This window comes from Candida tropicalis (assembly GCF_000006335.3).
Source record: "Candida tropicalis MYA-3404 genomic scaffold supercont3.2, whole genome shotgun sequence".
Taxonomy (NCBI): domain Eukaryota; kingdom Fungi; phylum Ascomycota; class Pichiomycetes; order Serinales; family Debaryomycetaceae; genus Candida; species Candida tropicalis.
The window spans coordinates 1,869,362-1,893,787 of NW_003020049.1; the positions used below are offsets into that span (position 1 = coordinate 1,869,362).

A 24,426-nucleotide genomic window follows, 5' to 3' on the forward strand; every position below is an offset into this window, starting at 1 on the left:
CCTTCAATTAAGATTTCTATAATAATGTCTGCTTATACTACTCGTCAAGTCGGTGCTGCTAACACCTTGGACTACAAAGTTTACATTGAAAAAGATGGTAAACCAGTTTCTCCATTCCACGATATTCCATTGTACGCCAATGAAGAAAAAACTATCTTGAACATGATTGTTGAAGTTCCAAGATGGACCAATGCCAAATTGGAAATCTCTAAAGAACAAAAATTGAACCCAATTATCCAAGATACCAAGAAGGGTAAATTGAGATTTGTCCGTAACTGTTTCCCACACCACGGTTACATTCACAACTACGGTGCTTTCCCACAAACTTGGGAAGATCCAAACCAAACTCACCCAGAAACCAAAGCTAAAGGTGACAACGATCCATTAGATGTTTGTGAAATTGGTGAAAGAGTTGCTACTGTTGGTGAAGTTAAACAAGTTAAAGTTTTGGGTGTCATGGCTCTTTTGGATGAAGGTGAAACCGATTGGAAAGTTATTGTCATTGATGTTAACGATCCATTGGCTCCAAAATTGAACGACATTGAAGATGTTGAAACTCATTTGCCAGGTTTGTTGAGAGCCACTAATGAATGGTTCAGAATTTACAAAATCCCAGATGGTAAACCAGAAAACCAATTCGCTTTCTCCGGTGAATGTAAAAACAAGAAATATGCCGAAGAAGTTATTGGTGAATGTGCTGAAGCTTGGGACAAATTGATCAAAGGTGAAGCTGCTGATTCTAAAGGTATTGATTTAACCAACACCACCTTGACCAGTTCTCCAACTTACTCTGAAGTTGCTGTTCAAGAAATCCCAGCTGCTTCTCCAGCTCCAGCTGCTCCAATTGACAAATCTGTTGACAAATGGTTCTTCATCTCTGGTGCTCATTAATTGGACACCGGTCGTTAGTTTCTATAAGTTAGATTTGACAACTCAATAAGATGAATTTATTTTTATTATTTTTCCATTTAAAATTGTAAGAATCTCTGTCATTTAACCATTGTAAATTATTCAGAGGGGGGTAGAAGGTTGTTTTGTGGTGCATATCTGTGCTAGTTTATAATCCCCACGACTGAATGGATTTCATCAATAATTTGCAACAATTTAAAGTAAAATAACAGACTTCGACCTTACTTATACTAATTGTATTATTTGGATGATTGAAAAGATCATAAATTTTTTTGTCTCTACTTTCTTAAAACAAAAAGAAAATAAATCTATGTTGTTTGAATTCCTATTTCCTATTTCCTATTTCTTATTTAATGTTTGATATGTTAAATACAACTCATGAGTTTGTTGGTCCTTCTAATTGTGCGGCCTCATCCGAAATTAAATAATGAGTCAGTTCGGATACTTCCACTACGCAGAATTGTAATTCTCGCCTTCTGTCATTTTTTTTGTTGTTGCTCGAACCAATACTCGCGTGCGAAGACTCTCTCTCTCTGCCCGCATTAACCAGCAATTTTGATGATAAGATAAAATATAAATACTACCAACCATCAATCCCTTTATTTTTACACCACACTTTTTTTTTTCTCCTTTTCTTTCCTTTCCAACTACAAAACTTTTACTTTCTTTTATTTCAATTTTATTTATTTGAATCGTTTTTTTTATTGTTCAATTAAAGTAATAAGGAGAATGAAGTTCTTAACACTTGCCGCTTCGGTGACATTAATCTCCTCAATCAATGCTTTACCAACTTCCATGAGTTTCTGGAGAAATTGGTTTAATTATCCTGCAGAATTGATTGAAGACACCATTATTGATAGTATTTCCAATTTAGATAGTCACCAAGAAGATTACATGATAATTGATAGTGTTATGGATGAAACCGAATACTTGAGTTTACCCTTGATTGAAACAGAAGATTTACAATCTTTAATTAATGAAGAAGGCTTGCGTTTACGTGCCGAAACTTTATTTGGACTTGCTCAACAATCAGTAGCTAAGTATGACCACCCAACTAGAGTCATTGGATCCCCAGGTCATTGGGCAACTATTGGCTATATAATAGCTGAATTGAAGAAATTGAAGGGTTATTATTCTGTTAAAACTCAAAGTTTCAAAGCACTTGATGGTAAAGTCAAGTCATTCTCTTTGTTAATTGATGGTATTCAACCAAAGTCATTAGCAGCATTGAGCTTAACTCCTCCAACTCCAGATGGTAAACCTGTTCATGGTAACTTGGTTTTAGTTGAAGGGTTGGGATGTAATGTATCTGATTTCCCAGATTTCACTAAAGGTAATATTGCTTTGATTAAACGTGGTGAATGTCCATTTGGTGATAAATCTAAAAACGCTGGTGAAGCTGGTGCATTGGGTGCAATTATTTATGATGAAGAACCATTACACGGTACTTTAGGAAACCCTACTGGCAAAGAAGTTGCCACAGTTTCAGTTGCTACCAAGGACGTTAAGGAATATATTGAAAAATTAACTGCAGATCCTAAACACAAATTTGAAACCACTTTGTATGTTGATTCTTATGTCAGGTATATTAAAACCTTGAATGTTATTGCTGAAACTGTCTTTGGTGATCATGATAACATTGTTTCTTTGGGTGCTCATTCCGATTCAGTGGCTGAAGGACCTGGTATTAATGATGATGGGTCCGGTACCATCTCATTATTAGAAGTTGCCAAATACTTGACCAACTTTAAAGTTAAGAACGCCGTCAGATTTGCCTGGTGGGCTGCTGAAGAAGAAGGTTTGTTAGGTTCTACTTATTATGCTGAACATTTATCCCCTGAAGAAAATGCTAAGGTCAGAGTTTTTATGGACTATGATATGATGGCTTCTCCAAACTATGAATATGAAATTTATGATGCTAACAATGAAGAGAATCCAAAAGGATCTGGTGATTTGAAAGATTTGTACATCAATTGGTATAAAGACCATGGATTGAACTATACTTTGGTTCCATTTGATGGTAGATCCGACTATGTTGGATTCATCGATGCCGGTATTCCAGCAGGTGGTATCGCCACTGGTGCCGAGGGAGTTAAAGATACTAAAAGCCAAGAGAAATTTGGTGGTAAAGTTGGCGAATGGTTTGATCCATGCTATCATCAATTATGTGATAATTTGGATAATCCACATTATGGAGCTTGGGTCAACAACACCAAATTGATTGCTCATTCAGTTGCCGTCTATGCAAGATCATTCGATGGTTTCCCAAAGAGAGAACCAAAAACGGATGTTGCCATTGCTGCAACTAGTGAATTAAACAACAATAAATTCATTTACAGAGGTCCAAACTTGGTCATTTAGACAGTTAAAATAAAACAATTGAATCATCTATAATTTTTTTTTCTTTTCGTTTTTTTCAAATTATAAAGTTATACCTATAAATAAACACATACATACTCAAATACTAATTTCTCTTTTTCTTTTTATTCTTTTTAATCTTGACTTTGTGATGTGAATTTCCAAATGGATTACCTTGTGTAAACTTAAACCCTTGTCCTCCGCTACGAGCATGTCCACCTCCAAAGAATTGTTGGAAGAAATCATGTCCTCCACCATTGAAATTGAAATTAAAGTTTGGTTGTCCTCCTGATTGCCATTGTGGTTGACTTTGTCCAGAGTTCATTGGATCATTTGGATCATCTCCTCTATCGTATCTTTCCCTTAATTCCTTATCACTCAAAACTTCATAAGCTTGATTAATTTCTTGCATTTTCTTTTCAATTTGGTCAGGAGTCAAGTCATTACCTTTATATTTATCAGGGTGATATTTCAAAGTTTGTGTTCTATATCCTTTCTTGACAGTTCTTTCATCAGCATCTCTTGGTATGTCTAAAACTTTATAATAATCATTGGCAGGTTTACCTTGTCTATGAGGTCTATATTGTTGTTGTTGATGTTGCTGTTGTTGTTGACGTTGTTGCTGCTGGTGATTGAAATATTGTTGTTGTCTTTGCTGGTTTTGTTGACGGTGATAATCTTCAACTCTATTCCATCTATCAATGAAAAGTTTTGTTTGTTTAACATGACTGTTGAATTTGTTCAATTTTTCCTCAGCTTCTGTAAACTTTTTCTTATTTAAGGCACTATCAATTTGAGGAATGTGCTTTGGTAAAAACAAGACATTAGAATCATAAACTAGATTACAATACTTCTTTGCCGTTTTTAAATCGCCTGTCAATGCATAGGCTTCACAGACCAATTTATGCAAGTCACCAACAAAAAGAGTCTTAAATGTAAAAGGTAACCCAACTTCTTGAAGGAATTCCTGTGCTTTGAATTCAATGTATTGGAAGTTGGTTTTGATATTAGATGGTAATTGACGTCTGTCAATTTTGGATACTTGCAATTCATCAGAGAATAAGAACTTGAGAACAAACTGATAATCGATTTTAGGATCCACCAACTCTTCATTTTGTAATTGTCCATTATCGTTGCTATTCAAATAGTAGTGACCTTGTATTATTGAATACTCTTCTAATACTTTGAAAAAATCTTGAAACTTGGAATAGAACTTTGATAATTTACCACATGTTTTAAATTCATTATCTATTTTCAAACAATTTTTGGCAACTTTCATGGCACCATCAAATTGAACTTCTGTATACAATAAAAATTGCGACAATATTCCGAAGTAGTCGAGATTTGCCATGGGACTTATTTCAACCAAATTCTTCATTACCAGGACAATTACTTTGCTTGTTGGAACCGATTCTCCAAAATAGTTCAACTGTGAAGCTGGGTCTTTTTGATAAATCCCAAGGGCTGCCTTATAGTATAATTCATTAATGTCGTAATTTGAAGGACTTTGACTCAAGATTGTATTTAAAGCTTCAATACATTGTTCATAATTCTGTTCTTCCAAAAACTTCTTTGCCACTGCAATGTTTTGGTTATAGTTGTCAATGACACCATATATACCTTCATCATCTTTTCTATTAATATATTTGGACAAAACTTCAAAATCACCACGTTCAACCAATAGTTGAATTAATTTCTCTTTTGCTGGATTCATTGCAGGATCCAACTCCAAAACAACACGTAGATCTGAAATTGCTTGCAAATTCTTATTCAAATTGATCTCAATAATTGCTTTCTTAAAATATAACTGGGGCAATGAACTATCTCTTGCTGAAGATGATTTTACCATTCTGATAATATCCTCATAGGCTTGCAACACATTAATAGTTGGGCCATGTTGAGCAAACAAATGGTTGACATCTTGCACTTTCTCTTTGATATCATTCGCAGATAACGATGTAACAGACGCTATTAGAATAGCATTTACAACTATTTTCAGTATCGAAATCTTCATGAATAATTAACCACGAAACAAGACTGGTAATAATTAATAGAAACTACTAGAAAATCAATTGAAAGCGACACGTTTGTTACAAGTAGATTTTTTTTTTCTTCTTCTTCTTCTTCCTTCACGACACTTATCCATGCCCGCTTTTCGCACCATCACTTTGTCGCATTCTGCTACAACTCGCACATTTTTTGTTTTGACAGCAGAGTTTCCAAACTTATTGTTTGAGTTGAGTTGTATTGTATTGTATTGCGTTGAATTGTATTGTATTGTGTTGAATTGAATGTACAGTAACTATACAGTTGAGAATATACAGAGACCCAATAATAAGAAAATCTATTTGAACAATTTTTGTAAGGAGACGGTACCTTCGTCATTCTTAGACATAACTTTAGCAACAGCTAATTCAAAATCCTCTTGGGTGACATGAATTCTTCTTTCTCTTAATGCATACATACCAGCTTCAGTACAAACCCCCTTGACATCAGCCCCACTACAACCATTCATCTTTTCAGCAATCTTACGTAAATTGATACCTCTTGTCAAGTTCATGGATCTGGAATGAATCTTTAAAATATCTGTTCTGGCAGCCACAGTTGGTGCAGGGAATTCAATCTTTCTATCAATTCTACCTGGTCTTAATAAAGCTGGATCCAATATATCCAAACGATTAGTTGCCATAATGATTTTGATGTCTTTAGAACTTTCAAAACCATCTAATTGGTTCAACAATTCCAACATGGTTCTTTGAACTTCAGAATCACCACCAGATGAGCCCTCTACACGAGACGAACCAATAGAATCAATTTCATCCATGAAAATAATAGAAGGCGCATGTTCTCTAGCCATAACGAACAATTCTCTAACCATACGAGAACCTTCACCAATATATTTTTGCACCAATTCTGATCCAGACACACGGATAAATTTACATTCAGTATGATGAGCAACTGCTCTTGCCAATAATGTTTTACCAGTACCTGGTGGACCATACAATATGACACCCTTTGGTTGAGCTATACCCAAACTTTCAAACAATTCTGGGTGTTTAACTGGTAATTCGATAACTTCCTTGATTTCCTTGATTTGCTTATCTAAACCACCCACCATATCATAAGTAGAGTCGGGCACTTTTTCCACCATCATCAATGACACCAATGGATCTACCTTGTTTGGTAAGATCTTATACAAGTCGTGGGAGTCTGCTTTTAAACAAACTCTGATAGATGGGGTCAACTTTTTAACATCAATATCCTTAGTAACATTGACAATGAATTTACCTTCAGGATGGATCTTGACCAATACTTTCTTCAATCCCATGACTTTAACAACTTCTCCCACATATGATCCTGGCTCTTGTAACAATCGCAACTCATCTTTCAATTGTCTTACTTTGTTGTTTAATTTATTACGTTGGGCTTCCAAACGACGCAAGTTTTGTGTGGTTTGTTGGATTCTGATCTCTGTATCTTGTATTTGTTGTTCGAAATATGGCCTTATTCCCCCTTCATGGACGCAAGGCTTTTCAATTGAAGCACTCATATTGACTATTTTATTGATGTTGTCTTGAAAGAAATGTTGGATTTGTATTGACATATATATTTTTTTTTTTTCTTTCTCTCTTTTCCATAGTTTGCCACTTTTTTTTTGATTTTCTTCAACTATTTTTTTTTTCTTAATTGTGTATCCTCACGCCCACCTACTTTCCTCTCGCGGTAGCAAAATTCATTGAGATAGAGTTAACAATTGGTAAAACATTTCATTCGTTTTTTGACTGCTGAGATCAACTTCACTATTATATTAATCTCCACTCTACCCAAGATTTAATCAACACATTCAGTGTCATTCTATTAAATCGGCTCAATTCTTAAAATCAAGGATCTTTAAATGAAATTTGCAGGTAAATCAGGAATTATTTTTATACTATCGTTGTGGACGATATTTATACAACCAATCTTTGCCTACCAGTTATATTGTAAATGTGAATGTAATGCGAAAACAATCATAAATCCTATAGATAAGTGCAAGCTATGTACGGAGGAATACTGTCTAAGTCAAAATGAGAAACTATGTGATAGTGACGATGCAACCAATGAAAAACCTGGGTCAATTATTATTAGCTGTTTTCAAGTAGAAAGTTTGAAAGAGTCTTTGATTATTTACCTGTTTTTGACAATTGTGTTTGGACTCATGGGATATATCGGGTTTAGTAGTTTAAAAAATAGAAATACATGAGGTACATAATATTTACAAATGCAAAGAAGTATAATTCGTGATTTGAAGTTAATTCAATGTAATCAAAGTACGTGATTTCCTTTCAATTCAAAAAAAAAAAAAAAAATTTACAAAACTCCGCTTGATCTACATAACAACAGACCCTTCTTCTTGTATAGTATCAATAATGTTTGAATTTTTTTTTTATTCCTCGTCCTCATCATCTGGTTGAATCTATAATTGTAAAGTCGAAATATAACATCATTCATTCGACATTCTCCTGACTTCATTTTTCTTAGTGTAGGGGGACATCGTACACGACATTGTGCATTCTCTGTTTTGTAGTGCTAGCTTAACCAAAAAGAAAAATTTTCCTGATTGAAAAAATAAAAAATAAAAAAAAAAAATTTCATATAAGTTCAAAAAGACTCTTTTTCCTCTTCTTTTTATTTTCTTGGAGAAAGTTAAGGTAACCAATAAACCGAACTATAGCTATTATCTAGACTTTTTGATCATTTAGAATGTCTGATAATACTACTACCAATCCACCTGCTACAGGTGATGTCAAATCCTCAACTACCGTTGTTCCATCATCTTCAGATGGATCAACTACCAGCTCAGGTATCAACACTCCAATTGTCGCTGATCAAGCTTCATCAGACAAACAGAACGCACAACAAGCATCTAGTGGTCAACAATATAACGCCAATCATCAAGGTTATGGTAACAACAACCACAATAATTACAACAACAATTCTGGTAACAACAACAATTACTACAACAATAAAGGCCAATATCAGAAAAATCACACTGGGACCGGTGGAAGGCAAAACAATTACAATAACAACAACAATAATAATGCCAATCAAAATAACAACCCAAGATACAATAACAACAGAAAGCAATATAATAACCAGAAGATGAACCACCACCATCACAATCATCACAACCAACAGCAACCTCAACAAGCTTATATCAACTATGGTGCTTATAATGCTGGTGCTCCAGCTCTATATGGATATTATCCATATCCAGGAGGAATGTATGTTCAAGGAGTGCCAATGCCATATGCCATGCCAACTACAGCTCAACAATTTGCGCCAGTTCCACCACCGGGTGCTTCCTCACAACCAAAACCAATATCCACGCCACCAACTCCTAAAATCAAATTAACTACAAAAGACGGTAAACCTGTGGATTTAGAAGAAAAGAAGAGACAAACTGCATCATCCACCCCTGTTGGTTCACCACATCCAACTGTTGCATCCACTACTACTGCTACTGAGAAAGAAAAGACACCTACAACTTCCACTCTGACATCTACTCCAGAAACCGAAGTCAAATCCACTGGACTTTCAGCCGCCGAAGAATTCAAGAGAAAAATTAGAGAAAGAGCAGCTGCAGCTGCAGCCGCAGCTAAGGGTAAAACCGAAAAGGACAAGACAGAATCTGAAGAGGCTGTTGAATCACAAGAATCAGCTACTATGACTGAAAAGGAAGAGGACGTCAAATCTGAATCAGTTGAGCCAGTTGAAGAAGCCAAAATCGAAGAGCCAGCTACTAAGGAACCAGAACAGCCAGTTGAAGAAGAAAAGCAACAACAGGAACCTGCTACCGAAGAAGATGCCACTCCAGAAGTTGATGTAACTGCTACCGAAGTTGCTGAAGTAGATGAAGTTCAAAAAGAAGAGCAAGAGCCACAAGTCAAAAAGGAAGAAGATAAAGAACAAGAGCCAGAAAAAGAAATAGAAAAAGAAGCAGAAGCAGAAGGAGAAACAGAAGAATCTACAGCTTCTGAAGAAGTTAAAGAAGAAGAACCAGCTACTGTAACTCCTGAATTTGGTGTTTCACAATTCTTGGAAAGATTAAGTACTGCCACACCAATTGAAGATATACTTGCTACAAAATACCCTGAAGGTATCCAAAGTGTCGATAGTTCCAAACAAATTCCAGGTAAGAAATACAGATACGACCCACAATTCTTGATCCAGTTCAGAGAAGTTGTCACATATAACATCGACCCAGCTTTCAAAGCTCGTTTGGACTCTTTAGACATACACGCAAATGCCATGAAACGCGCAGGATCTGCAAGAGATCCATCACGTGGAGGTTTACCAGGTAAATTTCCAGGAGGAGTACCAGCTAGATTTAGTGGACCAGGTGGTAAAGGAGGATCTCAATTTGATGGTGGAAGACAAAACTCAAGAAGTGGATCTAAAAGAGGCGGTAGAGGTGCTTCATCTAGAGATAGATCAACTAGAAAAGGAGGTCAATCCAAGAGAGGTGGAAGAGGCGAAAGAGGTGAGATGCGTGAAAAGACCGAAGAGGAACTTGCCAAGGAAGCCAAACCAGCAGAAGAAGTTAAACCATTGGAAAAATCTGCCAACAGATGGGTTCCTAAATCAAGAATGCAAAAGAAAGAAGTTAAAGTTGCTGAAGATGGTACTGTCATTTTGGAAAAGGAAGATGTTGAAAGAAAGATTAATTCTTTGTTGAACAAGTTGACATTGGAAATGTTTACAGCAATTAGTGATGAAATTCTTGCTGTCGGTAACCAAGCTAAATGGGAAAAAGACGCCGAAACTATAAAACAAATAATATCATTAATCTTTGCCAAAGCATGTGATGAACCACATTGGTCTGAGATGTATGCTAAATTGTGTGCTAAAATGTGCACAACCCTTTCTAATGATATTAAAGATGAAAGTTCCACACTCAAGGATGGTTCTCATCCAGCTGGTGGTCAATTAGCTAGAAGAATTTTGTTGACTACATGTCAAAGAGAATATGAAAAAGGTTGGTCTGATAAACTTCCAACCAACCCTGATGGTTCTCCATTAGAACCAGAAATGATGTCAGATGAATATTATGCCATGGCCGCTGCCAAGAGAAGAGGTCTTGGTTTAGTCAAGTTCATTGGTCATTTATATAACTTGAGTATGTTGAACAACCAAGTCATTTATGTTTGTTTGAAGGATCAAAGTAGAAACACAGTTGATCCATCAGAAGATAGTTTGGAGAACTTGGCTCAATTAATCCAAACTGTTGGTCCTAAGTTGGATTCTGATGAATCTACCAGACCATTTATGAGACTTGTTTTTGATTACATTGAACGTGTGCTTAAGGATGTCAAATTACCATCAAGAATTAAATTCATGTTGATGGACATGCAAGATTTGAGAAAAGCAAAATGGGTCAGCAATAAGGCTGATGCTGGTCCAAAAACTATTGAAGAAATTCACCGTGATGCTGAAATTAAAAAGATGGAAGAAGAAAAGGCCAAGAATGAAAAGAAGAGAAAACAACAACAATATGGTAATGACAGCAGATCTGGATCATCGAGAGGTGGCTCTTCCTGGAATAACACCAATAACAACCAATCTTCTAATTTTGTAAAGAAGTCATCATCTTTTGTTAATGCTAGAGCTGGATCTAACCGTAGCCCATCTGCTCCAAGCGCTCCAAGTGCTGATATTCAAAGAGAAACATCCAAGAGATCTGATTCTATCCAAGTCAATAGATTTGCAGCATTAGGTGGAGATGACGATGATGATGAATAAATTATATAAAAAATTCGTTATGATAGAAGATGAATCTGATGTTGGCTTTCGTTTTTTTTTTTTTTTATCAATTTTATTTTTTATTTACTAAAATCAAAGCCGAAGTAAACACCCTCAAAAAAATAAAAAATAAAATCCGGTTCAGTATAATGAAGTGGTTGGTGTCCGTCAACATTAAATATGAAATTATTTCTTATATATTATTTTCTTTATTCTTTTTGCATTTGTAATATACAAGTTAGCTAATTTAACGGATTGGGAATCGCATGTCACCAAAGTATCAGAAACGGTAAAGTTAAGCAGATGCAATATTGCGATTATCATTTATATCTATGGGTTGATTCTTTGACGTGGACTTGAATATATTCATTGAGCTAGATGAACCGAATTTATTATGCATGGACCATTTCTTAAAAGTATTTGTTCGCCTGTCATTATTTGATTCGGATTCATTGGTCATGAACGATAAATCATCTTCACTTGCACGTATAATTATGTCATTATTATCTCCAGTGACATCAGGAATAACAATGTCATCCTGAATTTCCAAGAATATGTTAGCACCTCTTTGAAATACTGAATTCATTACCAAATTGTTTTTAAATTTCCAAAACTGATTATGAACAACAAATGTCCGCAAAATCCCATGAGTGTTATAGCGATAATCATTTCTTTTTGATTCATTCAGTGCGTTATATATAATGTATATCAATCTAACAAGAATATATGGAATTATCCAAAATATTTCCAATACTACCAATGTTGCACTAAGGATATATTGATTTAATCTGATCAAAAGGTTACGTAGACGAAATACATAAATAATAGCATAAATCAACACGTAAATGAGAACATTAATAGATACATCTGAAGCAACTGCTTGTGATGTTCTGAATACACCCAAGGGACTACTTATCTTTGGAACTATTGGTTGACTTCCAGCCATTTCTTGTCATTTATTAAGCTTATTAAAAAGAAAGCTCAGAATTCAATGTGCTCTCTGTAAGTTTTTTTTTTTCTTTTTTCTTTTGCAACCCAACATGACAACTTCAGTACTCGTAAAGTAACAGAAGCATCAACGGCAATAGATCTTATTGACTTATTAACCAACCAATTACGATTCATCAATACTACTTTCAAATGTAACCTCAAATCCTTTAATTTGTGATTCTTCAGAACGCTCAAATTGTGGGTAAACTTCTAGTTGTTTAACTTCATTATCATCAAATGAAATTTCCAAATCGTCGACATTTATCTCATTTGTTCGATCAAGTGCTTCCTGATTCTTAAAATAATTCATCATATAATTTAATATCAACGATAGTTGTTTCCCATGCATTGTTCTTTGTCGATACATCAACCATTCAACGCAATTACTCAAAGCAGTTACTGAATGTCCATCATTCCGATAAGCAATTCCATTCTTGAAGGAAATTAGTTTTCGCAAAGTCGAGTTTTCACAATCTGTGTACTTTATTGTAAACAATATCAAATGACGAAAAATTGCAGTCGGTGATTCGCCTTGCAGTAATAGGACATTGAGGTAATATAACGCAGCAACAAGGTGATAGTCACTAGCATCACTTATGCCTTCGACATCTGCTAATCCATCAGATTCACAATCAGAATAAATGTCACCATTCTCCACATCACTATCATCAGACACTTGCATTTGATAAATATATTCTTCATCTGCTTCTTTGCTTTTGAAATCATCGTAAAAGAATTCCAATGGGTTTTGATAAAACAATTTGCTGTGGTGCGAGGAAGTACAACCGTGGCATAATTCATTCATAAAATTCATAAAGACCTCTTGATTCTTTATTACACCTTCACTTGAGGAATCTGTTAAATTAGAAAATAGTCGTTTTAAATCATGATTCTTTAACAGGATACGACCATCATCGGTTTGACTATAGTTATTGCTTATCAATTCAACCAAATTAATTGCTATACGCGAATCACCATGTGCAAGTTCAAGAATTAAATCCTCACAAACCTGATCATAATCAATTTCTGGGAGATTCAACACATGTTTACGTTTTAAATTCTGATATTTAATTGCTTTCCTTAAGATTATTTGTAATTCTGGAGTAGCCAATCTGCGCAAACAGAATACATGGCATCGTGATAAGATGGCATGGCGTATACGTTTGCTCGGGTGACTAGTAGTGGCACCTATCAAAACCATTTTCCCATTTTCAACATAAGGTAATAACCAATCTTGTTGCACTTTAGTCAACCTATGAATTTCATCAATAAACACAACTATTTGTTCTTCATGCATCATTGCTATTTGCTTGAGTTCCCCTGTCGTTAACGTCGTTGCAGACAATTCAATAAACGGTAACTTGCATTCGTATGATATCACCGAAGCCAATGTAGTTTTGCCAACTCCTGGTGGCCCCAAGAATATCATTGACGGTAGATATCCAAGTTTTATAAATGTGAAAATACTACCATTCTGTTGGTTTAATAGATGGTCTTGTCCCACGTATTCTTCAAATGTAGTAGGCCTAATGGCTTCATATAATGTAGATGACTCAACTCTATGCTTAAATGTTTGTTGGGAATGAACATTTTCTTCCATTTCTTCTATTCCCATATGCATACAATCTCAACCACAAGATTTGCTCTATTTGGTTTTTCATTTCCACTAATATTTTTTTTGTTCCGTTCGTGTTCACAAAACGCGTCAAACGTTACAACAATATTTATCTATACTAATCACTATTAAACTAATACACTTCTACATCTATTTAATAAAATATAATAGGAATAATACTATACTATCTAAAAGAATTTCAAAAATAGTAGGAACAACTACAAAAAAAAATGAAACAACGCAACTGGAAAATACAGTGCCAATTTTAATGCTCTCAAAGTAACATGGTCTAGATTCAAGAATATGAAGTTTTTATTTTCTCCTCTTTCCATCTCCTAATGAACTCATACTTGGTTTACGCTTTTTCTTAGGGTCTTCTGCATTTATAGTTCTTGGTGATGGCGACGAAACAGTATTGTTACCGTTGTTATTAGCTGCAGAAGCAAGATTCTTTTTGACTTGCAGTTGTTGGGAGCCAATAAATGAATTTGCACCAGAAGCATTTGCGGCTTGGAAATGAGCTTGAGCAGCCATTTGAGCTTGTAATGCTTGAGCCTGTTGAGCTCCCTGAGATGTTATTAATAATTCTAATGATCTCAAAGGAGAAGATACGTTGTTAACAACACTGAATTCCATCAAGGATTTCATACTTGTCATTATATCACCAAGCTGTAATATTCTCATTGATTGGGCATCAATACCCGAAGTAGCACCTAAGCGAACAGCATGCGAAGTACTTATCATTTCATCAAGAGATTCCTTTTGTTTTTTGAAATCTTTCTTTGAATCTATTATTGCTTTTAATTTAGTTTCTAATGCTGACATAGAAATATTCCCTTGGTAATCTGCACAGTTCAAGTCAATCCATTCAATTCTCAAATCTCTACTCATTAAAATCTTCACTGTACCGCGTGAAACAGAATTCGAACCATCTTGATAGTTGAAATGCAATTCAATTTTCAAAACAATTATAATCGAACCATTATTTAAAACTTGAAACTTGGACCCAGATAATGTAATACTACATCTAATAATGGTTTTTGCTTGAACACAACTCACAAAAAATCTTGGTGCAGTGCTAGTGTTCAACTCAAATTGATGTGGAGAATTTGGATTATTACTATCTGCATTCAATTGCAAAAAATTTAAGTTTAAACCAGTAACTTCGTGCAATGACGTGCCACTGCTACCATTACCCAAAAAGTTAAATTTTAGTATAGCGGATGGTAAAAAATTCGCTGGTGTTATTCTGGTCCAAAAATCTATATTGGAAAGATTCTCATACAGCTGGTTGGAGATAAAATCAATCAAGTCCAAAATTCTAATGATAGCTGTATTTCCCAAGTTTCGTTTAATAATTCTGGTGTTTATTTCTTGCTGAAATTGTTCCGAAATCGCATTGTTAACCTCCTGTGAACCATTGGCTGGCAATGTTTGTCGCAGAATTGGTGAGCGGCCAGAAATAGTTGGGTGTTGACCTTGTTGCTGTTGCTGCTGCTGTGTTTGTGGACCAAATTGGGTTTGTAGTGGTTGATTATTGTTTGCAGTATTTGGAGGCATGCCAAACAGTTGTCCCGAAGACTGAGCAAAAGAAGGATATTGCTGCAGTGAAGCAGGACCCAGTGCCGATCCTATAGTGCCATTTTTAGGAGTAGCCGCTACTGATGTGTTTCCAGCATTGCCTTTCTTTAACATCTGTTGTTGGTTAGGAGCTGGTGGTCCTGAATGCTGTTGGTTTGGACCCTGTTGAGGTTGAATCTGTTGGGGTTGCATTTGCTGTGGTATAAATGGTTGTGGTTGATTTCCCATATGTGGTGTGTGTACTCGAGAAGTAGACGCTGATTGTGATTGCAAATTTGCTGAAGGTAGACTTGACATTAACCCATTTGGATTATACGACACAGTTTTACTGTTATTATTGTTATTGTTACCACCATTGGAATTAGTAGCTACTCCATTTGTACCACTTAATTGAACAGATTGACCATTGGTTGGAGCCCCGTTAAAAGCTGCATTCTTGGAAGGCATAGCTCTACCAGAAGCTGCTGCCATTGCCGCCTGTTGTTGTTGTTGTTGCTGCTGCTGTAATTGTTGTTGAGCGGCCATCATTTGTTGTTGAGACATTTGTTGAGGCATATTCATGTTGAACCGCTGTTGTTGTTGCATTTGTGGTTGACCCATCTGTTGTTGCGGAGGTGGTGGTGGAGGAGGAGGAACACTGCTGTTTCTTACTTGCGGTCCTGGTTGAGGTCCTTGCAGGTATTGCATTTGAGGAGTCTGATTAAACATTTGTTGTTGACCAGGCGGTGGGGGAGGAGGTTGTTGTTGCTGGTTACCTGAATTGTTATTTCCATTCATCATGAGCAGTTGATTTATTCCTTGATTGTTATGGTTAGTGTTCATATCCAAGAAGCTAACAGACATAGGTATTGGAAGTATAATGGTGGTCCTTGTTGATAATTTGTATTTTTTTTTTTCTCACTTTTTGTCCAAACAATAGAAAAAAAAAAAAAAAGAAAAACCACTTGAAAGAAGGGAAAGTGTTTTTTTTTTCCCTGACATTTTCTTTTTTTTTTGTTTATTGCTTGTTTCTTTTTTTTTTTTATAACATATCTTATTTTCGTAACACTGAATTCCATTTTGTAATACATCTTCTCTTGACAGATTTCATATATTGTTAGAGTAATTGTATATATGACACCTGGTAGAGATCAACTAATAGCTTCGTAGCTGTGAAAGAGGGGTTCATATTGTCAGTGACATATTTATCCACCAGTAATTGACTTACAACCAAGAAAAAAAAATAGGGGACAGTAAGCCGTGAGAAACTAATACACGTAAAGAAAAATAAAATATGATGAAATAATCTTTGGTCCAAATCTCTCAATCGTAAACTTTATCTTATTTCCAATTTTAACTACTTAAATGCTAATACCGAATTACCATTCAAGGTGGTTGTATTGTTTACATATCTTACAAATGCAGCATGTTCCAAAGTTGGTCTTCGTTTTTTATGGAGCACACTACTAAGTGAATCTGCACCATCTTTATCATCATCATTGATGACTTCTCTCGATTTTGTAGCTCTTCTTTTCAACAACTTATTCAAGGTATCACGTTTCTCCTCTTCTAACATTTTGTTTTTATAATCTTGTCTTTTTCTGGCATTTTCTGCTTTTCTCAAAGCTGCCTCCTCCCCAGTATCTTGACTTGTACTTGATTTCAGTTTTGCCTTCTTGCCTGTGTCATCTAACTCTATAAAATGCCCATTATCTTCTTCATCTTCGTGAGAAAATCTTGAACGTTGTCTTTCTGTCATCTTTGAAAAGTCAGTATTTGCATTGGGATTATATTCATTCTCTTCATCAGTAAGTACCAATTCAGGATCCAAATACCTAGGTTGAGGTACACTTGGACGGTTAGGAGCCTTCCTTGTGCTTGTGGATTTCTTCTGTTTCTTTGCTTGTGTTTGTTGTCGTGGTGGAGCACTTTCGTAGTCATCTTCAAAATCGTCTTCATCATCATCTTCAGCGTAGTAACTGACTTGTCTTTTTCGAGTACTTCTTTGTGAAGAAGCTACGGATGATTTCGATTTGGTTTCAGATATATTTGGAGTTGGAGAATCAGGTTTCTTTGGTGGCTTGATGGTAATCTTTATGGACTTTCTAGGGGCAACAGTAGGTGTTTTTGATTTTTCACTTTCATCGCCATCATCTTTTAATCCCAAATCATCATCCATATCACTTCCATCACCAAAATTATAATTATCATCATCATTTTCATCAGCTTCTTCTTCGCTTACACTTGGAATTTCTTCTTCGTCGGGAGAGTCATCTTCCTCCTCCTCGTCTTCTTCTTCTTCTTCTTCTTCTTCAAATTCGTCATTCTCAGTAGCAGGTGGAACCGAGGACTCAACCTCCGAGTATTCTTGTTGCTCTAAATATTCATCTTCTTCATCACTATCCATTATTACTTTCGGTGGACCAGCCATGATGATCAAATTATGGTGGGAAATAATAAGGTTGTACTGATAATAAAGTATCTTGAAGTGAAAAGAAAAATACGCTCCTCATATCGTTCATTTATGTGGGAAAAATTTCGCAAAGTCCAGATTTCTAGTTGTCCCATGCAGGAAAAAGAAAATTGAATAATAAACACTTCACTGCTACTTATATCTTTTCATACTAATTGGACAAAAGTTCTAGGCAATAAACTATGATGTTGACTATGTAACATGATCCAACTGTTATGGCACAATAGTAGGTAATTAATGTGCAAACAGTGTAAACACGAGATAGAAGTGTTAAAAAGAAATAAGTGCCATGATAAATACTATGTCTATTTTCTATTATATACAAAATATTCAAGCATGGAACCACCCCTAAACCAAGTGTATACTTAACATCTCTCACTAAGCCTGCCCACTCATGTATAAACCTTTGATACTTCTAATCTCGTTTTTTGTTTCCACCGCTATATCTTTCTTTCTCATTGTGGCACCAGACACAACAGGAGACTTAATATTGCTGTCTAAAACAAACAATTCAGATTGGTTAAAGTATACCAAGTCTGATTTATTCTGGAAATCCTTGATGGCATAGTTTATACTCTTATAGTTTGCTAATTGAGTGGTAGAGTAACTCTTGATCCCCTCATTAAGCAATATTGATAACTTGTGCAAACTTTTACAAAGTTTATCTTGAGATAATTTATCGCTTTCTTCTTTAGATTCATTAGTTTGGACTATCTCATCAGCATACAATTTGCCGTTTCGTTTGATGGCTACTATTGGAATATGCAGTACTTTTGTTATTGCTTTCAAATAAAAGTCTCTCAATTTCCCTCTCACGGCATCCAAGTACTCTAGTCTTCTAGAGATATTGGTTTCCATTAATGGTTTAATAGCAAAATACCCTACCAAGTAAATAATGACCAAGGCAAATGACGAACGATTAGTTAATTTTAACAAGTACATTAAAAGTTGTGATTTTGATCTAGCGGGGTTCCCACTGTACATTGAAGAATCGAATGCAGATTCAGGAATTGTTAATATTGGAACTGACATTATTTGCTTGTGGTGGTAATATGAATAGTAGATAAAATAAGAAAAAAAAAAAGAATGAATGTGGAGGATAAATAATATCAAGAACCAGTTAGAAAAGAAAAAGAGAAGTATAGAAAAGTTGGAGAAAAATAATCACCAATCTTGGACGTGTATAATAATCAAAATTGTCAAAGCCGAGGAAGACGACTTTTTGAGTGTGTCATAATTAAGATCTTTTTAAGTTTTAATTTTATCGCTTCTTCTTCTTTTCATTTCGCACAAAGTTGGCAAGAACGAGAGAGACAACAGAAGAAAAAAAAATTATAAAATAAAGGAATGACTTACAACCGATAAATCTCACTCAGAGACCACATCTCATTCTTTCTTCCACAACATTCACTTTTATAAATTATTATGTGCTTGTGTCTTTCAGATTTGTTTTTGATTGTTCTTTCTGTTCTTTTTCCACCTTTACCTGTTTGGATTAGACGAGGCTGTTGTTCCTGTGATTCCTTGATTAATATTGCGTTATGCATGCTTGGATACTTTCCTGGGTTGATACATTCATGGTATATCATAGCAAGATACCCTCCATATTGGCAAGAACGTAAAGAGAGAGTGTACTATGTATACAGAAGTGATTTAGAAAATCAAACACCAAGAAGATCGGCTAACGAAAGAGAAATTAGCATTCATATCCATGATGAACGTTCGCCACAACCAAGTTCAAGTTTAGTAAACCAATCTCACGATAACAATAGTGCTAGTTATGGTGCTGTTAATGAAGGTTCGTCTTCCTCCAACTTGACAAGTGTTCCGCCAGTTCCACTTGAAGGCGCTCCACCGGCTTATTCCGAGTTGGACAATAAAGTGCAGCGTCCATAAGATCTGCCTAGAGATTTAATTTGATGATTAATATTTGTTTTCGTACGTTACCATAAATCTATTTCCTTCTATTTCGGTTGTTGTAGTAGTTCATAGAATCTAATTTTTTAATGATACATGTTAGTTTATTTTAAACGCTTACATAAAATTATATCCCTGATAGGAAACGAGCAAAAAACAGAAGCAAAAAAAAAATAAAAAGAAATAAGGTAAGCGCAGCATTTATAGATAAGGGGCGAGTATGTTCCTTTTTTTTACGTTACCTGTTTCTTTATTTATATACTTCTATTCAATTTCTTGATCAAATGCCATGTCTGATGTTAACACATTAACTAGTTCATCACTTGAATCTCCTTTGTCTGGAAATTCATTAGAATCAAATGCGTCGTCTACCTCCTCAATTTCTATCCTACAATCGTTTCAAGATTGGTGGTCAAGTCCAAGATCATTAATGAATGAAAATAATAGTGAACTTCAAGAAGACTCAGAACAGTTGAGGCAAGCAAAACAAAGAAACAGAAAAATTGAATATGAATTGTTTAGAACTATGTTACCATCTGAAATTTATCTTTATGAACCTGATAAACCTGAACTCGAGACCAAAGTTCCTATCTATGGGAAGTTACTAGACATTGAATTGAAGGATGGAAACAGTATCCATGAATTTTATCTTGAAAACAATTCTGATCCACATGCAAAGGATCAACATATCGTCATTATCCATGGGTATATGGCGGCAATGGGATATTTTATTAAGAATGTTGAAACATTGATCAAAATTCCAGGAGTGAGATTACATTTTATTGATTTACCTGGGTTTGGGAATTCTAGTAGACCAAAGTTTCCAAGCGAATTTTTAATTGAACATGAAAACTTAAAAGATAAGATTAGTCAAGTTTTGGAAATTGAAAATTGGTTTATTGATAAAATCGAGAATTGGAGAATGCAAAGGGACATTTCCAAATTCAAACTAATTGGCCATTCTATGGGTGGATATCTATCCTGTTGTTACTTGTTGAAGTATAATCATAACAAAATGGTCGAAGATGTTATTTTGGTTAGTCCAATGGGAACAGAATCAAGTGAAGCTAGTTTAATCAATAACAAAGATCATCAAGTGAATTTCCACAACGATCCCTTTGGAGAGTTACATTTCGAGAACAAAGAAGGGGAAGATATTATTATAACTGAAGAGCTTACAACATTTTGGAAGACTATAGGTCAACCAAAATTCCCCAAAAGTTGGATAATTGAGAAACTTTGGTCAACGAATAAATCTCCATTTGAGGTCTTACAGTTCTTGGGTCCATTTTACTCCAAGATTTTATCATTTTGGTCGTTTAGGAGATTCAAAAATTTTGGTAATGATAGCGACACCACTGAGATGATTATGAAATTGCACAACTACTCTTACTCAATTTTTAACCAATACCAGGGATCTGGTGAAGTTGCAATCACGAGATTGATAAACCATGAAGTGTTAGCCAAACTACCTCTTTGTAACCGTGGATTAGTAGAGTTCTTTGTTGAAAATGAAATTAGAAGTTTGTGGGTTTATGGGGACAAAGACTGGATGAACAAAAATGGAGGACAGTACATTAGTGATGAGATTAACAAACGGAAGAAAGGTTTATCTAGTTTTAAGGTTATTGAAAACGCAGGTCATCATTTATATTTAGACAATCCAAAAATATTTAATGATTTAGTTGTAGAATTTTTTAGATTACGTTAAATATTTAAGTAGAGAATCTATGTCAAGTTCATTTTTAAGAAATTTTTTTACCATTTGAGCAAACTTCCAATGATCCTTCAATTCAATGTCCGCTTTTAATTTTTCACTTATGACCGATGCCTTGAGAATCAATTCCTTGGGAACACCAGCCAATTTGGCAACATTCAACCCATACAGATTGTTAACAACACCACGACATAAGTTATACAAAAATATAATCTCTGGAATTCCTTCACTTTCGTCATCATTATAAACTTCTTCGTATCCCATATGGAAATTGGCTACTTCTTGGGGGTGTTCATTTTCCAAAACTGAAATAGAAGGAAAATGGGTAATGAAAAACAATACCGGTTTAAGTTCGCATTCAATTAAGTATTTCAATATCGAATATGCCAAAGAAATACCATCGGTTGTTCCTGTTCCTCTACCAATTTCATCTAGAATCACCAATGATCGATCGCCCAAGTTCAGAATTATATTCTTACATTCAAGCATTTCTACCATGAATGTGGATTTGTTTTGCAATATATCATCACTTGCTCCCATTCTTATGAATATCGAATCAAATATACCCATAACTGCATAATCACAAGGTAAAAAACATCCAACTTGTGCCATTATAGTTAATAATGCAACAGTTTTCACATAAGACGACTTTCCACCCATATTTGGACCTGTAATAATTGAAACTCGGGAGTTTTCGTCGATATCAATATTGTTCGCAATATAATTGGAACGCAAATTCTCTATAATTGGATTTCTGGCATTTTGCACCTTGATACTTAAATCATTCACCAATTTGGGTTGCACATAGCCTCCATCACGACTAGCGTCCCGAAGAGATAGAAGTGCATCCAATGTAGCCAAATTCTTGACAGATTTCATCAAACTTACATATCTAACATCTAAATCAGCAATAAACCTTCTAAATTCTTCATCACATCTTTGAAATAATTTCACCTCATGATATTTCATTAACTTTCGTAATTTTACTACTTCTTTGGATCGGTATCTTCCCACTGTGTTGGTTGAATTGATCTTAATGTAATTATCTGACAAGTCTTTCTCTTTGGACTTTCTAACTTCAATGAGATGATCTTCTTTACTAACCAGTATATATCTTAAGGATGGATTATTTAACTCAGTCCGGATCCTGTTCAATTCATCTTCGAATTGAATGTCCAATTCCTTCAATTTAGCATATTGTTCTTCTATCGCTTCAAAACTTCCTCTTTTGAAAAACCTTTGGACTATTTGAGAATGATCGACAGCATCAAGAAAACTAGGATCTATTAGACTCAAACTATCTTCAATCGTATTAGTAAACGATAACAACTCATCAAAGATTTTGTTTACTATAGATGAACCAAAATCTTTAGATCTTATTGTCTTTTCAAATTTATTAACCAACTTGAATAAATCATCAAAATGGTTCAATATAGCGTATACTTCCTTTCTGTTGATTCTATTCGGTGTTGTTCCATCAGCCGAATAATGGAGTTTCATCAACATTGATTCAAGATCATTGTTTTTCAATGCACCAAGAAACCTTTCCATCGATTCAAACAAAATATTGTGTTCAGACAATGCATTTATGGCCTCATGTCTTTCTTCTATTGCCTTGATTTCAATAAGCGGATGTGATATCCATTTTTGGAAAAGACGGTAACCAAATCGAGTTCTTGTGCGATCCAAAATATTAACCAATGACCCAATACTTGAATTTGTAGTAGTGTTGGTAAACAATTCAAGTGATTTGATAGCTTCTGCGGGAATAACCATATGCTTTTTAGAATCATTGAATAGCGTGACATTATCGTGAATGCTTAGCATATTAGCCACATTCAATCGTGACAAGTACTCAAGAAGTGAAACAAAACATTGCTGTAATGGAAGGGAATAATTGACGGAATAAAGTTCAAGTGCATCATCTCCTAAAATGTGCTTCCAAGATTCTAGTGTATCTTCTGGTATATTAACACGAGTAGTCTTGAGGTTGTCGTCAATTGATTTTAGTATTTTCATTGTCAGTATATTCTCTGACTTACTAATGACAATTACTTCATCTGGTGGTAGATAAAGTAATCGCGTTTCCAACTCATATCTAAACCCGCTATCCATGAATTGATCATAAATAATTTCACCAGTTGATGGTCTGACAGCTACCAATGCAAATTCTTTAGTCAGAATTTCATTGAGGCAAATAATGTACTTCCCACCATCAAAATAATCCTCAGAAGTTGAATCTTTCACACATTCATCACCAAAATAAGTAGATTTTGTATAAACTGCAGTAAGTCCTCTTTCCATTATGCTTGAAGATTTTTTAGTTTCATCAAACTCCTTTAAAGCAGCCGATTCTAACTGCTTAACAATCCCAATAGTGAGCCCATGGTTCAAAAGTCTTTGAAGATGTTTGTGCAAGTTAACTTCGGGAAAACTACAGCGTCCAAATCTCAGATCTTTCTTGTCTTCAATGAAGCACATATTAAGAATATTTGCAACGGTTCGACCTCCTTCACCATAGGCCCTGTATTTATAACCATTTTGAATCAACAATATCTTGTCAGAATTCTCAGACAACAAATCAAGAATCTGACTTTCCATGGCTGTCAATTGAGGTTTGACTTTTTTCGATTCTGGAGCGCTGATTATACCCTTTGACTTTCTTTTCTTCTGTTTGGATGATGGGACACAGTCTTCTGATGTGGATTCAGGATCGAAGATAAACTCAGCCAATTTTGAGCTGCATGTGGAAGATGATGTAGGTGATGTGACTGATTTAGTATTAGATTCATCTTCGGTAGCACGCTTTTTTGGAGTAAAGAATCTGCTGATTTTGCTCTGATGCATTGCCTTGGTTAGATTAAATGGGTGGGGTCTTGATATTTGAAAAAAAAAAAAAAAAATTCTCCCCTTTTTGTTTTGACGTTCCGCGTGTTCTGCCATTCCTTTTGGGAATTTATAAACTGTTCGCCGTTTATTACAATTGCAGCTTCGAAATACACCAGTATCAACAATAGAAGCTAGTTTATTCATAAGTGTGCACCAGTCATCAGGCTAAAGTGATATTGGAATACTGTGATGTTCATATTTGGAGCTTTTTCATGT

At 35.0% G+C, this 24,426-nt stretch overlaps 13 protein-coding genes across 13 annotated transcripts; 5 read left to right on the plus strand and 8 right to left on the minus strand. All coding sequences in view use genetic code 12, as the record gives it.

The window, feature by feature from the left end:
- Positions 1 to 24: 24 nt before the first annotated feature.
- On the plus strand, positions 25 to 891 carry IPP1 (inorganic diphosphatase; the record flags this gene model as incomplete). Its single annotated transcript, XM_002547584.1, has 1 exon — positions 25 to 891. The coding sequence occupies one exon, from the start codon at positions 25 to 27 to the stop codon at positions 889 to 891; it is 867 nt and encodes a 288-aa protein (XP_002547630.1).
- Positions 892 to 1,638: 747 nt separating this feature from the next.
- On the plus strand, positions 1,639 to 3,270 carry APE3 (Ape3p; the record flags this gene model as incomplete). Its single annotated transcript, XM_002547585.1, has 1 exon — positions 1,639 to 3,270. One exon carries the CDS (start codon positions 1,639 to 1,641, stop codon positions 3,268 to 3,270), a length of 1,632 nt encoding a protein of 543 aa, XP_002547631.1.
- Positions 3,271 to 3,373: 103 nt separating this feature from the next.
- JEM1 (Jem1p) lies at positions 3,374 to 5,281 on the minus strand (the record flags this gene model as incomplete). Its single annotated transcript, XM_002547586.1, has 1 exon — positions 3,374 to 5,281. One exon carries the CDS (start codon positions 5,279 to 5,281, stop codon positions 3,374 to 3,376), a length of 1,908 nt encoding a protein of 635 aa, XP_002547632.1.
- A 330-nt stretch (positions 5,282 to 5,611) lies between these two features.
- RPT6 (proteasome regulatory particle base subunit) lies at positions 5,612 to 6,871 on the minus strand (the record flags this gene model as incomplete). Its single annotated transcript, XM_002547587.1, has 1 exon — positions 5,612 to 6,871. The coding sequence occupies one exon, from the start codon at positions 6,869 to 6,871 to the stop codon at positions 5,612 to 5,614; it is 1,260 nt and encodes a 419-aa protein (XP_002547633.1).
- A 1,139-nt stretch (positions 6,872 to 8,010) lies between these two features.
- On the plus strand, positions 8,011 to 11,049 carry TIF4631 (translation initiation factor eIF4G; the record flags this gene model as incomplete). The annotated part of the gene is made up of 1 exon (XM_002547588.1): positions 8,011 to 11,049. One exon carries the CDS (start codon positions 8,011 to 8,013, stop codon positions 11,047 to 11,049), a length of 3,039 nt encoding a protein of 1,012 aa, XP_002547634.1.
- Positions 11,050 to 11,344: 295 nt separating this feature from the next.
- On the minus strand, positions 11,345 to 11,995 carry CTRG_01942 (uncharacterized protein; the record flags this gene model as incomplete). The annotated part of the gene is made up of 1 exon (XM_002547589.1): positions 11,345 to 11,995. One exon carries the CDS (start codon positions 11,993 to 11,995, stop codon positions 11,345 to 11,347), a length of 651 nt encoding a protein of 216 aa, XP_002547635.1.
- Positions 11,996 to 12,163: 168 nt separating this feature from the next.
- Positions 12,164 to 13,660, minus strand: CTRG_01943 (uncharacterized protein; the record flags this gene model as incomplete). Its single annotated transcript, XM_002547590.1, has 1 exon — positions 12,164 to 13,660. The coding sequence occupies one exon, from the start codon at positions 13,658 to 13,660 to the stop codon at positions 12,164 to 12,166; it is 1,497 nt and encodes a 498-aa protein (XP_002547636.1).
- Positions 13,661 to 13,966: 306 nt separating this feature from the next.
- MFG1 (Mfg1p) lies at positions 13,967 to 16,078 on the minus strand (the record flags this gene model as incomplete). The annotated part of the gene is made up of 1 exon (XM_002547591.1): positions 13,967 to 16,078. One exon carries the CDS (start codon positions 16,076 to 16,078, stop codon positions 13,967 to 13,969), a length of 2,112 nt encoding a protein of 703 aa, XP_002547637.1.
- Positions 16,079 to 16,571: 493 nt separating this feature from the next.
- CTRG_01945 (uncharacterized protein) lies at positions 16,572 to 17,645 on the minus strand (the record flags this gene model as incomplete). Its single annotated transcript, XM_002547592.1, has 1 exon — positions 16,572 to 17,645. The coding sequence occupies one exon, from the start codon at positions 17,643 to 17,645 to the stop codon at positions 16,572 to 16,574; it is 1,074 nt and encodes a 357-aa protein (XP_002547638.1).
- Positions 17,646 to 18,065: 420 nt separating this feature from the next.
- PEX17 (Pex17p) lies at positions 18,066 to 18,719 on the minus strand (the record flags this gene model as incomplete). The annotated part of the gene is made up of 1 exon (XM_002547593.1): positions 18,066 to 18,719. One exon carries the CDS (start codon positions 18,717 to 18,719, stop codon positions 18,066 to 18,068), a length of 654 nt encoding a protein of 217 aa, XP_002547639.1.
- A 393-nt stretch (positions 18,720 to 19,112) lies between these two features.
- CTRG_01947 (uncharacterized protein) lies at positions 19,113 to 19,583 on the plus strand (the record flags this gene model as incomplete). The annotated part of the gene is made up of 1 exon (XM_002547594.1): positions 19,113 to 19,583. One exon carries the CDS (start codon positions 19,113 to 19,115, stop codon positions 19,581 to 19,583), a length of 471 nt encoding a protein of 156 aa, XP_002547640.1.
- Positions 19,584 to 19,893: 310 nt separating this feature from the next.
- On the plus strand, positions 19,894 to 21,315 carry CTRG_01948 (uncharacterized protein; the record flags this gene model as incomplete). Its single annotated transcript, XM_002547595.1, has 1 exon — positions 19,894 to 21,315. One exon carries the CDS (start codon positions 19,894 to 19,896, stop codon positions 21,313 to 21,315), a length of 1,422 nt encoding a protein of 473 aa, XP_002547641.1.
- Positions 21,307 to 24,354, minus strand: MSH3 (mismatch repair protein; the record flags this gene model as incomplete). Its single annotated transcript, XM_002547596.1, has 1 exon — positions 21,307 to 24,354. One exon carries the CDS (start codon positions 24,352 to 24,354, stop codon positions 21,307 to 21,309), a length of 3,048 nt encoding a protein of 1,015 aa, XP_002547642.1.
- Between the last annotated feature and the right edge of the window lie 72 nt (positions 24,355 to 24,426).